The sequence below is a fragment of the Theobroma cacao genome, chromosome 2, assembly GCF_000208745.1.
Source record: "Theobroma cacao cultivar B97-61/B2 chromosome 2, Criollo_cocoa_genome_V2, whole genome shotgun sequence".
Classification (NCBI taxonomy): domain Eukaryota; kingdom Viridiplantae; phylum Streptophyta; class Magnoliopsida; order Malvales; family Malvaceae; genus Theobroma; species Theobroma cacao.
In genome coordinates, this window is record NC_030851.1 from 11,401,930 (window position 1) to 11,416,812 (window position 14,883).

The 14,883-nt window shown below is 34.5% G+C and overlaps 3 protein-coding genes across 7 annotated transcripts; 1 reads left to right on the plus strand and 2 right to left on the minus strand.

Annotated features, from left to right (window-relative positions):
* LOC18608760 (protein NUCLEAR FUSION DEFECTIVE 6, chloroplastic/mitochondrial) lies at positions 245 to 3,520 on the minus strand. Of its 5 annotated transcripts, none has more exons than XM_018115927.1 (4): positions 3,238 to 3,499; positions 3,013 to 3,134; positions 2,574 to 2,623; positions 1,137 to 1,538 (listed from the first exon to the last, which is right to left on the minus strand). In XM_018115927.1, exons 1-3 carry the CDS (start codon positions 3,387 to 3,389, stop codon positions 2,616 to 2,618), a joined length of 282 nt encoding a protein of 93 aa, XP_017971416.1. In that variant the 5' UTR covers positions 3,390 to 3,499; the 3' UTR covers positions 1,137 to 1,538; positions 2,574 to 2,615. The 5 variants fall into 5 exon arrangements, with proteins under 5 accessions (XP_017971417.1, XP_017971416.1, XP_017971415.1 ...); XM_007043609.2 differs by lacking the exon at positions 1,137 to 1,538 and adding an exon at positions 2,082 to 2,362 and having other exon boundaries at positions 3,238 to 3,497; XM_018115928.1 differs by lacking the exons at positions 1,137 to 1,538; positions 2,574 to 2,623 and adding an exon at positions 245 to 473 and having other exon boundaries at positions 3,238 to 3,500.
* LOC18608761 (nuclear cap-binding protein subunit 2) lies at positions 3,656 to 6,635 on the plus strand. Its single transcript, XM_007043612.2, has 8 exons — positions 3,656 to 3,772; positions 3,869 to 4,092; positions 4,180 to 4,318; positions 4,511 to 4,544; positions 4,793 to 4,903; positions 5,694 to 5,747; positions 5,836 to 5,942; positions 6,241 to 6,635. The coding sequence occupies exons 1-8, from the start codon at positions 3,704 to 3,706 to the stop codon at positions 6,313 to 6,315; spliced, it is 813 nt and encodes a 270-aa protein (XP_007043674.2). The 5' UTR covers positions 3,656 to 3,703; the 3' UTR covers positions 6,316 to 6,635.
* On the minus strand, positions 7,317 to 13,118 carry LOC18608762 (DDB1- and CUL4-associated factor 13). Its single transcript, XM_007043613.2, has 16 exons — positions 12,770 to 13,118; positions 12,571 to 12,682; positions 12,433 to 12,460; positions 11,504 to 11,602; positions 11,294 to 11,363; positions 11,091 to 11,125; positions 10,906 to 10,980; positions 10,716 to 10,811; positions 9,714 to 9,777; positions 9,353 to 9,406; positions 9,057 to 9,142; positions 8,910 to 8,970; positions 8,757 to 8,821; positions 8,553 to 8,658; positions 8,117 to 8,205; positions 7,317 to 7,803 (listed from the first exon to the last, which is right to left on the minus strand). Exons 1-16 carry the CDS (start codon positions 12,923 to 12,925, stop codon positions 7,641 to 7,643), a joined length of 1,359 nt encoding a protein of 452 aa, XP_007043675.2. The 5' UTR covers positions 12,926 to 13,118; the 3' UTR covers positions 7,317 to 7,640.

Below are 14,883 nucleotides of genomic sequence, written 5' to 3' on the forward strand. Positions count from 1 at the left end.
CGCTCATGTGATATATTGATCTTAGATTGAGGAAATTAAATGTCCATTTATCCTTTCTGAAAAAAAGCAATCACTGGAATCACATTGATTTGGGCCTGACCCCTAGTTTAGTCATGTTTTACTAATCATCAATGCAGGTGCAGGTCTCCAGGGCAATCAAACTTTCATGACATGGTGCACATTCCACGTCAGCCATCGACAAGAACTAATGAATACTAGATGCACTGTTGGTCGAGAAACAATAGAAAGTCACAAACTCAGATCATCTCTTATATTATTATTGATTCATGTTCGACAACAAAGCTTTTTTGCAAAACTGAAAGAGAAACCTTAAAACAGTTAAAAATGAAGTCCAGAATAGTAGATTCTACAAGTTAAGAAATTAAGACAAAACGAGAGGTCAAAAGAAAGGAAATTAAGGTCAATTTGGTCTTCTCCCGGCTTGGATTGGCGAACATTAAGAGGCTACAGGCCTAAGGTAAAAAACACAAAGCTCGGTGTCAGAAATATAAAAAGGATAATTACCTAAGTGAAAAAGGAAAGTTATGTAAAAGCATCAGCTTTGACATGAATCCATGTACATGCAAGGGCTGAATCAACGGCTAATTAGGACTACACGGTGGCAATGGTAAAAACCCCTACTGCTGGTGACGAACGTTGCTGGCCTAGGTGAAATTACCCCTCCAACCTGATGAAGACTGAATCCCCTATAAATCGAACTTAATTTGGAGAGCTATCAAGTAAAACTACAGACACTTTTCACTCCAAGAAGAATCAATCTACAGACGCATCTATACTACACCAATTAGTGCAATGCCAGACACATTAAGAACCCAAAATTAGAAATATGAAATACAAAGCCTATAGTCAAATACTGCTTGACTTGATTCACTGCTTTTGAAACAGAAAAATAGCTGAGGTAGCAATATGATATATAATTTCAATTGAATGAAGTAAAAAAAAAAAGCAAAAAAATACAATTTGTCAGCTAAAGTTAGAGAAAATGAGATCAGAAAAGAAACTTTCAGAATGGAATTGCCTGGTTAATATCTCATTCAAACGTTGAACCTTTTCAGGCATCATTCTCTTTAAAAGACAAGAACTTTTGAACAAGCTTCTCTCAACACCATTTGACATTCATCAAGCATCATTTTCATTTTTATTCAAATATCTGCAATACATTTTTGCAACCACTTGACATACAGGATATCATTACAATGCTTTAAAATCATATTAGCTTCAACAAATGAAACAAAGTTAAAACTAAGAAAGCTAACATTAATCAATAGTTTGGAATACATTTTTGCACCCAATGTCTATGAGCTACAAAAGGCAATAAAAAGAATTGACTGAATATTCGCATCTGTTTTGGAGCTATAGAGTAAAGTCATCTACTGGTCCATCTAGGTCTGAAAGTTTAGGAATTCAACTTGGCTCCTCATCAGCTCACTTAAAACTTCTATGTTATCTGCAGTCACTCTCTTAGAAGGGAGAATTGTCCAACCCTCTGAACATTAGTCACACATCATCATTGCAAGCTGATTGAATAGAAATTATCAAGTAAGCTCCTTATTGATTGCATTGAATCTATTCTTATATCGATTTCAATGTACTGAAAATCAAACATTTACACTAACAAGTGCATCAAGGTTCACATCATGAAACAACAGATCTGAAACTTTATAACGCAAAAAGATGCAATCTGAGCTAACGCATGAGTTTCGCACGTTATATTGTTGATAGTAAATGGATTAAAAACATAGTAGTGCTTATCATTTATCAACACCTCTCAGGTTAGTTGCTCACTTCAAGCAACTGTCTCAGCAATTTTCAACAATAGCATAAAATAGAAAATTGATGAAGGGAAATTACCACTATATTTAGATAAAGGAATACTGTTTATTGGCTGTTTATCCCAGGGAATACTTAGGCAAAGTAAGGAAGTTTTTCTAAGGCAGTAGCGTATAGGCATGTGAAGACTACTGAATAGCATTTGTAAATATGGGGCTACACATACAATGATATAAGAAACTGCATACAGTTATATCATTATCATCTCATCAGAAAATAAAAGATCAATGTAAGGAAGTGATAAGCTTCTTATCAAAACTGATAAATCAGGTTGAAAACATACATCATCTTTATAGGAAAGCATTCAATTGAAAAAGCCTTAAAACACTTGAGATAAACCACAACTTAAACAATAACCCTCAATTTATGTTGTGCTTGATCACTACTTAGAAATAATAAGCACAATATCAAGTCTAAAGATAATGCAATGTCTAGCTCAAAAGCTTGAAAACATAAATAAGTCCAACTCATTCCATCTTGCTTCTTGATCTTCATCTAGTCTTGTCTTGGCCTACAACATGAAAAACAGAAGCATGGACCTTTTTTTATTCAAAAGAGTCGAGCAGTTAATAGAATATTCTCTCAATCTTTGCGAGACAGATTGCAGGAGTGAACCACATGAAAACTAAACTCAGCATTCCCTAGGACCAGGGTTACAAAACAATTTCTTTTTACTTTTTCTAGGGCACCATTAACAAAATACCCTGGAGATGCTAACTTACCAGAAATTAAAAGGAAGAATAGAACATCAAGGCAGTCCTATCCTAGATACCTAATTCAAGAATGAAACATCCAATGGTTAGACAACCTACAAGACAAAGTGACAAAAGGACAACTTCTCTATGAAACACAACAAAACAGACAAGAAATATATTTCATACCCAGTTTTTCAAATCAATCCTTCGAATTATTTCAAATTTCAATACTATACACCCAAATTCTTAAACTACACATCGTGCAACCATAATGTAAAAATCATTCAGGAATCCATTGGAAACAAGATCAAAGAAGCAAACAAAGAACTCAAAAGGAAAAGCCAAACCCCATCTAGCCAAGGCAATAAGGAAACTTTACTAAGTTTATAACAAAATTGATGCTTACTTAAGCTCAATAATAATCAAACAAGAAAGCTAATAATCTAAAAGGTTAATATCCTAATACCTTCAGGAAGCCAACCATAGCTGCGGCGAGAAATGGAGAGCATCGAAGTCATCAAAGCAGAAGCAGTTGCCGTGTGATACGGTAGCATCGATTCCACGCAAAAACTCGCTTCAACTGGACACCTTCAACACCAAAAAAAAAATTCTTGAATAAAAAAAAAAGCGAAGATTTTTCACTATTCGTATGAAGAAATGGTGTTTCTGTTGAGCGAGATTCGTTGGATACCTGAAAATGCGGTTGGAGAGAGGAATTCTGGAGGAGACACGAAACGGCGAAGGAGAGGCATTGGCTTTGGCTTGGGGGGCGAGCCGAGCCGCAGCGTTGCGAGCAGAGCTTGATCGGACAATTGATCTGGCGGCGGCGCCAAAGGATGCCATTGGGATCTTTGCCAGAAGAGAAAATGTCGAGATATTTGAAATACCAAAATCAAAGATTCACCTCTTTTGTTTCTGCTTCGGGGTTTTTCATTTTGGACTAAAACCCTTGGGAGCTTGCGAAGTTGAGAAGCGGGTCGAGTCGGATTGAACCGAATAATCAGAAGTGGGTGAATGAAAATGAGCCCGAGGCCCAATAAAAACCTTTTTCTGGGATTCCGAACGGCCCAATAAAAACTTTATTCCCGTGGAAAACGGTACAATATAGTAATTTTATCAAGGGCGCGGCCTCCAGCACCCAACCTAAATAATTCTATATGTGCAGAAAATACAGTTTTATTTTGGAAGATTTGAACAAGGCAAAGGCAATGGCTTTACTGTTCAAGGTATTTGTACTTCCCAGCTTCATTCAAATGCAAATCAACTATAATTTTTCCTATTATTTGTCTATTTTTGATGTTGTGGTTGGGGGTAAATCTTAGGAACAAGCTAAACTTTCAGCTTACCGGGACAGAAAATTCAGTGGTACGCAAGAGGAATTCGAGCAAGCACTCCTGAATTCGACAACCGTCTACATCGGAAACATGTCGTTTTACACAACTGAAGAACAAGTTTACGAGCTTTTCTCGCGAGCCGGTGAAATTAAGAAAATAATCATGGGCCTTGACAAGAACTCTAAAACACCTTGTGGCTTTTGCTTCGTCTTGTAACTCCCCTTTTCTCCTTCTTCTATTAATTCTTTATTTTAAAGCTCTTAATTGATTATTGGGTGAATTTTCATCCCCTTCATCAGGTATTATTCTAGGGAAGATACAGAGGATGCTGTAAAATACATTAGCGGGACAATTCTCGACGACCGTCCGATTCGTGTAGATTTTGATTGGGGATTTGTTGAAGGAAGGCAATGGGGTCGTGGTCGAAGTGGTGGCCAAGTGAGTTCTTTTGTTGTGCCTGCAATTTTACTAGTGTCTGACCAAATGCACATTTTAAGGAAAACTCGCATTGTTTTGGCTTTTGGAATTGGGACTTCTTGTTTTGGGCTTGTGAAGGATGATTGGGATGCTGTTGCCAAAGTTCTATTTCTCATGTACGAATTTAATTTAGTATTTTTTATATTTATGCAGGTGCGAGATGAGTATCGAACTGATTATGATCCTGATATCCTTTTAGCTTCTATTTTAATTTGATGCTGATAATTTCTTATCTTGTACACAGACACACACAGAAGATGTATATGTATAAATTTGTGAAGTCTAATATTGATTTAGAATTTCGGATACACTAGTTTCAAATCTCATAAATCACTTATACATTGAGATTTAGGGTTTGTCGATTCCCAATCTAAAGAGTTGGTTTCCCTTCTGCTTGTGATTGTATATATGGTTTCCTACCTTAACATGCTATACGCAGAGGTGGCTATGGAAAATTAGTTCAGAGAGAGTTGGAAGCGCAAAGGCAGCTTGTAGATTATGGTGCTGGATCACTGGGCTCATTCCCACCAGTTATGCCCCCTCATTGTGAGTTTCTATTGACTGTTAGATATAGATCTCTAGCCTGTCTGTTAGAATTATTCCTTTTTTTTTTTGGGTCCTAAAACCACAAGGTTGCCTTTTCTTTTTGGACTTGGAGGAAGGTGGATTCAAACCTTACGTTTTAAGCAGGGAGATCATACTGCTGGTTTTAAATGTTTTGAGGTAGAGAAATAGGCTTTCTCTGGCCACTTTGTTGAAATGCAGCAAACTTGTTTACTTTGTTAACGATGTTTGGAAAGAAGTTTGGATGGTACAATCTAATATGACTTGTCAAACCTGCTCCTCTTACCTCTATTGGTTGAATAGTACATCCACAGAAAGACTACACACTATATGTTAAAGACCCAAGCAAAAGTTAAGCAAATGACTTTAACTGGAAACTGGAAGATGACAATCAACAGGAAGAAAGGTTGATACTGTGCCTTTTAAGTTCTTTCAGCTGTCTTGTAAATTAGGAACCTGAAAAGTTGATACCATGCTTTATAAGTTTTGTAGACTTAATATTATACTCTTGATAAATGATAGGTTGTGTGCTTGTGGCATTTGGGTATTTATTCATTTCCTTTGCTTTATAGTTTTCCTTAAAATTTCAGTAGTACCTATCACTTGATCCCTGCATGACTGATCCTGTGTACTGAAGCCAATCTTCTGGATACCATTTAACTTCTCATGTGCTTATAGGCTTCTCTCTTCATTTGTGTCTGCATCTCATTTTGTTTTGGGCATCAATATGTTCGAAATAGAGATAAAACATACTGACATCCTTTTATTGCAGATGGTAGGCATGGTGGGGGCCATGGTCATGGGAGTTCTTATCGTCAGGGGAGAGGTATTTATCATAGAATAGCATGTCTAATGATTTGTGTCTTATATATGTCTGAGTCATTCCTTTATTTGATCCACTGTTGATAAAGCAGATTACAATCGGAAGCGACACCGAGATGATGACCGCTACGCACATGGTTCCTCAAAGAGAACCTCAGATCATGAATTTAGGAGAAACTCTGACAATGACTCCAGACCGGTAATGCCTAACAGTACTGCAAAGAGTTTATTGTTTAATTAAGAAAGCATGAATTATTAATATCCCCATACTTGCTCCTGTGCTTTTGTTTGTTTGTGTCGTCTAGGGATACTTCGGGTCAAAATAGATGGGTCTTTAGGTAAAATGCCATTTAGGAAAAGGAAGAAATTAAATAAAGGATTAAAAAATGGCCGGATGGGAACTGCAATTCCAAATTCCCTTGGCCATTTAGCTGTGTGGTAATTTGTACTATCTGTGGTGTCTGTTGCATACTTTAACCACAATTTTAATCCAACAGGAGAAGAATCCACGTTTTCGTGAGAGTGGTGATTCTGATGATGATGAAGAAGATGATCGGAAACAGCGGCCTTAATGGATTCTTCAGTTGTGTGGGGTGGTATCCGGAGTAACTTTTGGCAATTTTAAGAGGTGCTACACATGTAGGACAATGTCGAGTGTTTTTTGCTACAATTGTTGGGCGCCAAATGCTGCTTATGCGCTCTCTTACTGACTTAGGGCATTATGCTGCTGCTGTCCTAGATCTTGGTTTTAGGCTTTTGTTGTATGATTAAAGGTGAACTGTTGATGATTTATTTTCTTTTATTTTTTGCCAACTAATGTGCTCATATTGTCATATTGGCTTTGATTCTATCAAGCATCACTCTGGATGAATTTTAGTTGTACCTTTTGATACAGCAGGTCTCCATCTCCACTGTAAGATGAAAAAACCAAGAAAAATAGAATGACATCTGACAAGAATGTCAAGATTTTAAATATGAATATGAATATGTTTATTAAAATTTTAATACGAAATTAGTTATAATTCATTTAAATAATTATATCAAAATGTATATAATTACAAAAGAAATATAATACAATAATTATATTCATAAGTATAATAAATTCCATAACCATTAATCATAATAAAATAAATATTTATATAAAGCTTAAATAGATCATAATTGGATTATAAACATAATAAGTAGATACATTTACATGATTAATTAAATTCAACGAAACATAACTTATACATATACACAATTAATTAAATGTACTTTAAATGGAAAAACATGTTTTAAGACACAAATTTTTGTGCCTTAATTGTGTTGACACAATTAAAACATGAAACATGATTATTCTAAATCTAAACTCGTCTAATTCTATATCTATTCGTGTCACATACAAAATTATCAAGTCTAATAAAAGTAATGTTATCCTTGTCATCCGTGTAACTAAATTTGGCCTGTGCAGAAAATTGATCCTACCTTTAGGATATACTACTTACAAAAGTAGTTCTACACATATATATAGTAAAAAAAAAGTTCTATATGAAGTTGAAGAACATGATTGGTCAACGAATGCCCAAAGAGGAGATGATCAAAAAGCACAAGCCAACTGCATAAGAAGGAAACCAAGTTTCCATTTTTCATTCGTTAATAAACCAGATTATGACAACATTAAAATTACAAAGATATCGATGATAAATTTTCTATGTGACAAAACTGTTAAATTAAGGGGACAAAAAAAGCAAAGAGATCCTGCCTCATCTCACTACAGCTTACATTCAGTTGAGGATTGCACAAACGTCATAGAACTTAGGGAATTGCATGCCACAAGCATTGCACTGCAGAGAACTACAGATGTGCAGTGCTGATGCATGTGCAAGGCATAGTTCCTGGGAACACGTCCATTTGCAACTCACTCAACCTCTTTAATGATTCTTCTTTTACGTATGGATTCAGTCACTACACTTCCAGGGGCACTGTGAGCTTTCCTTCTCTGTTCTTTCCTTCTCTCTGCTTCAATCATTGTGCGTCTGAGGTTGGCTGCCTTGTAAATTGGTTTTGGTAAGTGCCTGTGCCTGCATAATCATACAACCAATACAGGAGCATTAAGGACTTAATATGAAGATCATTTGTTCTCATCAAATGTAACTTGAAAAACTCTCCTGCTCTCAAGTTCATTTACCAAAGCAGAAGAAAACCTCTTCCGGTGAAAATAAAAATCTAACAGATATCAAGAGACCAGAAAGATTAAATAAATCAATTTCCTAGTGTACAGGGAAATTCCACAAAAAAGGGAGGCAATATAGGTATTCTTTTCATATTGTCACCGGTTTTGAAATTGGAAGGTGCTTGCAGCGAGAGTGGCAACATGTTCAGTTTCAATTTTACCTCACAATACGCTTGACTTCAGGAAGGTGCTTGTAGCGATTCTTAACAGCTTCAAGATATTCATGCTTCTTTTTTTCCCTTGGAAGTACCTGCATAAGGGATAAGAAGAATGGATGAGATTTTTAGGTGGGATGCAACAAGAGAAATTGCTTCAGTTACTTAGCTCGGACCAAATGCAAATATGAATGTCTAAAGACCTTAAAGCTATCATCTGAAGTTTGAAATGCAACCATTAGAATCCATAGAAAAGATATATGAAATAAATAAATACTATAGTCTGATTTTAGAGCCTAAACAGGCCAAAGCTCTCTGTTACAAAAGGTGATTCTCAATTGATAAGACAGTTGCAACAAATTTCTCAGTTAGCTTTGACAGTAGGGAATATGGTTTAAATGTAGAGATCCCAATGAATCATGTCAAATGATGAGATTCTTACCACTCCCAATTGTTCTGATGCTTTAGCTTTCCAGAGCCTAAGGTTGGTGTCATCACTTCCTGAAATGACATAACTGGCATCACTGCTATACTTCACACAAAATACCCTAAAAACGAGAGGAAAAGCGATCAGGAAAAAAAAAAAACTGATTCAATAAATTGAAACATCCTTATATAGTATTATCTAAATGATTGGAAACTAAACCTTTGCATCCTCTTTGTATGGTAGATTTCTCGACTGTGACCACCATTATACTGGAAAATTCTAACCTGTAGACAGAAGTCCTGTTAAACACCAACGTCCTTGGTAAACAAAAACAATGTACAACAGAATTGAAACTAAAGAAAGACAGCTCACTGTTCTATCATAAGATCCAGTTACAAATTCCCGACCAGTTGGTGAGAAATCAATATCCATTCTGGAAAAAATAGGTGAGAGGTTAATATTTCATGAAGATAGATTGCTTGACCATCAAGCACTAAGACTAAAACCAGGTCATCCTACACTGCAGAAACATGGTCTTTGTGCACACACTTGGCTTCATCCAGTTTTCTAGCATCATAGCTGTAGCAGTTGCAATCCTCATTTGCCTGCATTCAAAGGGTTCTTCAGCAAAAAGATTCCTTTATCAAATGTTTTGTTCCCTTTTTATTTCCTTATTCTCTGGTGGAGCAATGCTGCCACAAAAATCAACTACCATACAAGAATTGGCAGCAATCTTAAACATCAAAGAACCTTCTACAAGAAAATGTTGGAAACTTATGTTTAATAGAAAAATGCTTCAACTTGTTTGCCCTTACCACGGTGAAATTCAATGGCTCCATTGGATTCCAAGCAATAGAATTGGCTTTCGTCTGTAACAAGAAGATACAAGTTAGATTGCCTGCGAACAAGTACTGATTTTGCAATATTGTTGAATAGCTACCGCTTAACACAAAATTTCAAAAACTAAAAGGAAGATATTCTGGTGAGCTCTTTTGAGCTCAAAAATATTAAATCTAAATTTAACAAGTTCCAACGCTCTTTTAAGGAAAACCATCACCATTTATAATAGATAAAAAGAACCAGCAAAAATTAGATTTACAATAAACATAATCTGAATTTTTACAAGCAAGAAGTATGAATTCCGTGTCTTCAAACTCAAAAAGAGTCCAGAATTACCCTCATGATAACTTTCCTTGCTGGGGATGACATCCGCAGATCATATAATGTTATGCTCCGGTCACTATAAACCAAAAACAAATGTATCCAAACAATCATATACTATATGATGTACGAAAACATTGTAATGAAGTATAGGCATTTTCAGGAGGACAAAAAGTTCCACATACAAAATAGACCTATGGAAGACAAAACAGTTTGCCAAAAACCTACCACATACAATGCACATCAATCTGAAAAACTAATTTGCTTTACATTGAATAATTTTCTTTCAATTTACATATTACATTTACTGCAGAGGTTGAAACCTAGAAGTTCAAAAGTTTAACCTCACACAAAAAATGCACTAAAAGTACCATTCAACCGAAAACTGCTTGCTAAAAGCCTATTTCAAGAATTAATGACATAGTATCACCCACAAATCCCTTTAGATTATCAGAAGAGCATAATCATATCAATGATCACTTAGAAAAGAATCAGTTTCCTCCACTGCAGAATTGACCTATAAACAAAACAGTATATTTTATTAACTACCTAACTTAGTATTGTGACTGGAAAGCATAGATTAACAGCATATGACAGTATTCCTAACTGCTATCCCTTGGAAACAAGATCTCAAACACCACAGAAAGGGTCATTGGAAATCTATGGTAGCCAAATATACTATAGGAAGACTAAATTGTTTTTTGGGTTCATAACCAACCAAGATAGTTGACATTACAGATCTCACTCCGCTCTAGCCCCCTTTAATTTCATCTTTAATTTATACTTAAAGAGAGGAAGGCCGAGATGGGGACTGGACACAAGAACTAAATTTGATAAAGTCTTACTTGATTTGTCATATGACCATTATCACTCTGGTTCAGTCTTCTATTTTAATCTTCTTAGGATAAAATATACTACGATTTAAAAAGTTGAAAGGTTTAAACTTAACTTTATATATCATGAATCCATTTTGTCAACCACATAACACTTGATCTAGGAGGAAGCACCTATACTTACTTAGCTGATGTTGCCAAAATATTTGGCTCTCCAGGATTAAATCGAACAGATATAGTGGTGTCTGTTCCCCAATCAAAAGTGTTCACTGGCTGAGACCTAATTACAGAAAGCCACATTCTCAAAATTAATCTGCATACCACAGAAAAGAAAAAACAAAAGGAAAAAGTACAAGACTAGTTGAGATCAAAACCTATTGTGATTCCATATATCTACTTGAGCACCAGCTGTGGCAAAGAGATCACCATCCCACTGGTGATCAACAGCCCTGATTACAATACAAACCCAAGAAAAAAGAAACGAACCCTTTAAGCATTGTTCCATAAAATGATAAGGCTAAAAGAACAAAAATATTTTCTGAAAAGTCAAGATCGTTACCGGAACGCATTCTTCCAAACATAAACTGCCAGTGCCTGGAAAATACAAGTTGCAGTTAGATAGCAATGGAATTCTTGGTCAAGAAATAAAGAAAGTAAAAAGGAGAGGTTGGGGCTTAGGGTTGGGAATGGAAAGAGAAAGAAGTGTAACTGAAAACAATTCTTTGCAGAAATACATGAATATAACAAGAGAGTATAGCATACCTTGGCTGAATTATCGGAAAGGTTATCTGAAACTGCAAGAGTAGCACCAGGAACATTCCAGAGCCTAACACTGAAAAGAAAGATTTGTAGAGTTTACAACATTGAGAAAATTAGGTGAATCTTCAGGATAATAAATGTGTGTAAGTTTCAGCTTAATACTCTTTCACTCCATGTTGAAAATCAAATTTAACTATTGAAGTTGTGTCTTACGTGCAATCACTTCCACAGGATACCAGAATGCTTCCATCTGTTGATACTGTCAAACCTTGTACAGCACCTTGGTGTCCAGGAAACTGACAAACTGTTCGCCTTTAATCAAAAATTTCAAACATAAATGTAAATCACAATGCATTTCAAATAACAATGTGACAATATAAAACCGCCAAATATCTATGAATGAAGAAAAATTAAACGAGCTACTAGCCTGATGAAACCACTATTGGTACCAATCATTATACTATAATAAGTTTGAAAAGAAAAAGGTAATTTTTAATAGCTTGGTTTCAAAGCTCTAATTTATTACTCAGTTCATAACAGATGGAGGGGGTCCCAAAATAAAGATTCAAATTAATCTTAGTTGCAAGTAAAGAGGAATAGGATAACAAGTCTTAAACTGATCTGGAAGAAGACTCCTCATAGCATAAGGACAGCTTTGGAGAAGGAGAGTTCTGTACAATTACATCCAAAACTGCTTGACAAGTAAAAGCAGTAATAAGGTGTTGATTTCCTCCCTCAGCCTCCTTTTCTGATCTTCCTCAATCAGCTAATAAGGTTGCCAACAGCCTTGCTAAATCGGGAATTGGTAGACGGAGTGATCTGATCTGGCTTGTTTAAGATGATTATGCTGACTTGAGTTGTTTAGGGGTTTATTTCTCCCTTTGGTTTAATGGTGTTAGGGACTGTAAGTTTTTTTTGGGTTTGTACAGTGTGTCCGGCAACTGGGACTTGTCTACTGAGGGCAGGTCTTTTGCTACCTAGAAGCAGGTCTGGATTATTTTTGATAGCATGTTTTTTGCCCCCCTGCTGAGTTTTTGTATACAGGGGAGGGCTCTCTTGACCACCCTAGCAATAGTGTACATGGCTTTCTTGAAGTAAAATTCTACCTTTCAAAAAAAAAAAGTAAAGAGGAATAGGAATACCTGGAAGCTATATCCCAAAGACGAATATCTACAAAAAAATGAGTGATAAGAAATTAGAAGCTTTTATACTTCTCTTATGACGGCATTGGTACTACTATATAAGGATGAAAATACAAATATTAGGATAAAAAAGAATACCTCCATCGTCGGAACCAGAAAAAATTCCTTTCAAGTAACTTGGGTTCTTTGCCATACACTTAATGGAATCTCTATGCCCATCCATAGCTCCAATAAACGGTCTGGCAAATATCTAAACAAGGACAAGGACAAAACTGATCAAATAGTGAATGAAATTGCCAAATAAAATAAAACCAGTTCAGTCCCAACTTGATGTTACCTTATCCAATTTGGCGGCGTTAAGCGCACGGACATACTCGACGGCTTTCTCCTGGGTTCGAAGGGTTGGGTCGAAATTACGAAATACCCTTTGGAGGTCTTGGCTTCGTTCTCGAGTGAATTCATCTGTGGAACGTGATATTACTTTCACCTTCATTTTCTCTCTCTCTTTGGATTTAGAGTTTATAACAGAAGGAATAATGATAATTCAGTAACATGTATGGTCGGAGAAGCAGAGACTTAGAATCGCACAGTTTCTCAGAGAATCGGAAAGCAAAACCCCTAAGAGAGTTAAACCTTAAACCCTAGAAGACAAGAGGCCAAACACTAAAAATTGTCCAAAGCCCGGATGCTTTCTATTGGATTGGGTTTCTCTGAAGTCCTCGTCCACGTTTAAAACTTGTTTTGTTTGATTTTTTTTCCAACGTAAAAATTATTATAAAGTTTTTATAAAAAATAATAATTTTTAAAATTAAATTAAAATTATTTGATAAATTTTTTTATATAAATTATAATTTTAGTTAAAATTATCATTAAGTGTATTTTTTTTTAAAAGGTAATGTTATAATTATTTTTAACAGATGAAGATATTTTTATAATAAAAATAAAAATTTTTATATTTTTAAAAGAAAAAAAGAAAAAACTCCTTACAAGAGTTTTTCTTGTAATTTTTTTTTAATTTTATTTTTTAAAAATAAGTTTTTTTTAAGAGTTTTTTAAAATTTTATATTTAACCTACCTTTTACTTTTAAAAAGTAAATAAGTTAAAAAAAAAAACCAGAGCAAACAAACACTTAGTTTTTTACTCTTTTTCATTTTTTCTTTTCTTTTTTCAAGTAAAAAATAAGAACAAAAGAATCATTAGTTCCTTTCTCGAACTGATGTGTTTGTATCATGGGATTGCTTATCCTATTTCAATTGTTTTACTACCAATCTTCTAATCTTATCCACTTTGTAAATTGTAAAAAAAAAAAAGAAGAAAAGAATTTTTAGTGATATGAAATATCTAGGGTTTATTATTTTGAAATTTTTTAATGGTTATAGTTTTATTAGGTAGAAAATCAAATTTAACTAATTTAAGTATTTAAAGTAATTTTTTGTTATTTATTATGAGTGAAATTATGTGATTGTTGAGATATCATGTCAAGATTTCATAGTAATTACCATGAAATCATCACTCTCGAACTGATACAACATTCTATTTTGTGATATTTAATTAATTGACGAAAGAAAACCTTTTTAAATCTAAATCTCATATAGTAAAAACTATTTAATTATGCTAGTGAATGTAAGTGTTCAATATAAATTTTTAAAGTAGAATGCACCATACATCCATGATCTTTGTGTAATATTTCATTTTCATTCATAAGTCTTGAAACTCTTATCTATGTATAACCTTTTAAAAATGTTTCAAATAAATTTATATTTTTAATAAGTCATTACAATTCTTATGAAACCTGCCATCTCAATGTCACGCGCAGTAAAAATATGTGTGTCCCGACTTTTAGATGTCTATGTGGCAAAAAGATGAATCCAATTAATTTTTTGGGTCAAGATTTATGCCACGTCAAAGAAAAAGGAGAAATATAATAACTTACATTTAAGAAAACACTATCCATTTGTAAGGGAGAATACAATTGATTGTGAAAGGAAGAAATCTGGTAAATTGCACAAATGAATTGCTTGACTGATTCATTAGTTACGGTAGGGTTTATATACACTGCTAGAAAAGGAAAACAACTAAAGACTTTATTATAAAATTGCCACTAACTAATTAACTAACTCTTCTAATATTAACAATTAACTAACTAATACACTAATTATGAATAATTAAGCTAAATCAGAGAAGGTAGCACCTGAGGTGCATATGACCAGCAGCCTTCAGCTTCTAACACTCCTGAGCGTGTATGTCAAGAATGCTTATCTTGCTGATGAGTGAGTAAAAATGTGTTGGTTGTAGGGCCTTGGTAAACATATTTGCCAAGTGCAAATTGGTAGGAACATAAGTAAGACTTGCAACACCGGCTAGCATTTTGTCTCTAATAAAATGACAATCAATTTATATATATATATATATATATATATATATATATATATATATATATATATATATAT

What these genes read in the sequence shown, in the direction of transcription:
- LOC18608760 (XM_018115926.1), bottom strand. Translation starts at nt 3,389, where the DNA reads ATGGCATCCTTTGGCGCCGCCGCCAGATCAATTGTCCGATCAAGCTCT. An exon ending in CTCTCCAACCGCATTTTCAG is followed by an intron (nt 3,135 to 3,237) that starts GTATCCAACGAA and finishes TTGGTGTTGAAG; the next exon opens with GTGTCCAGTTGAAGCGAGTT. An exon ending in CTATGGTTGGCTTCCTGAAG is followed by an intron (nt 1,539 to 3,012) that starts GTATTAGGATAT and finishes CTATTCAATCAG; the next exon opens with CTTGCAATGATGATGTGTGA.
- LOC18608761 (XM_007043612.2), top strand. Translation starts at nt 3,704, where the DNA reads ATGTGCAGAAAATACAGTTTTATTTTGGAAGATTTGAACAAGGCAAAG. An exon ending in TGTGGCTTTTGCTTCGTCTT is followed by an intron (nt 4,093 to 4,179) that starts GTAACTCCCCTT and finishes CCCCTTCATCAG; the next exon opens with GTATTATTCTAGGGAAGATA. An exon ending in CTGACAATGACTCCAGACCG is followed by an intron (nt 5,943 to 6,240) that starts GTAATGCCTAAC and finishes TTAATCCAACAG; the next exon opens with GAGAAGAATCCACGTTTTCG.
- LOC18608762 (XM_007043613.2), bottom strand. Translation starts at nt 12,925, where the DNA reads ATGAAGGTGAAAGTAATATCACGTTCCACAGATGAATTCACTCGAGAA. An exon ending in ACGCCGCCAAATTGGATAAG is followed by an intron (nt 12,683 to 12,769) that starts GTAACATCAAGT and finishes GTCCTTGTTTAG; the next exon opens with ATATTTGCCAGACCGTTTAT. An exon ending in CAAGGAAAGTTATCATGAGG is followed by an intron (nt 9,407 to 9,713) that starts GTAATTCTGGAC and finishes TTCTTGTTACAG; the next exon opens with ACGAAAGCCAATTCTATTGC.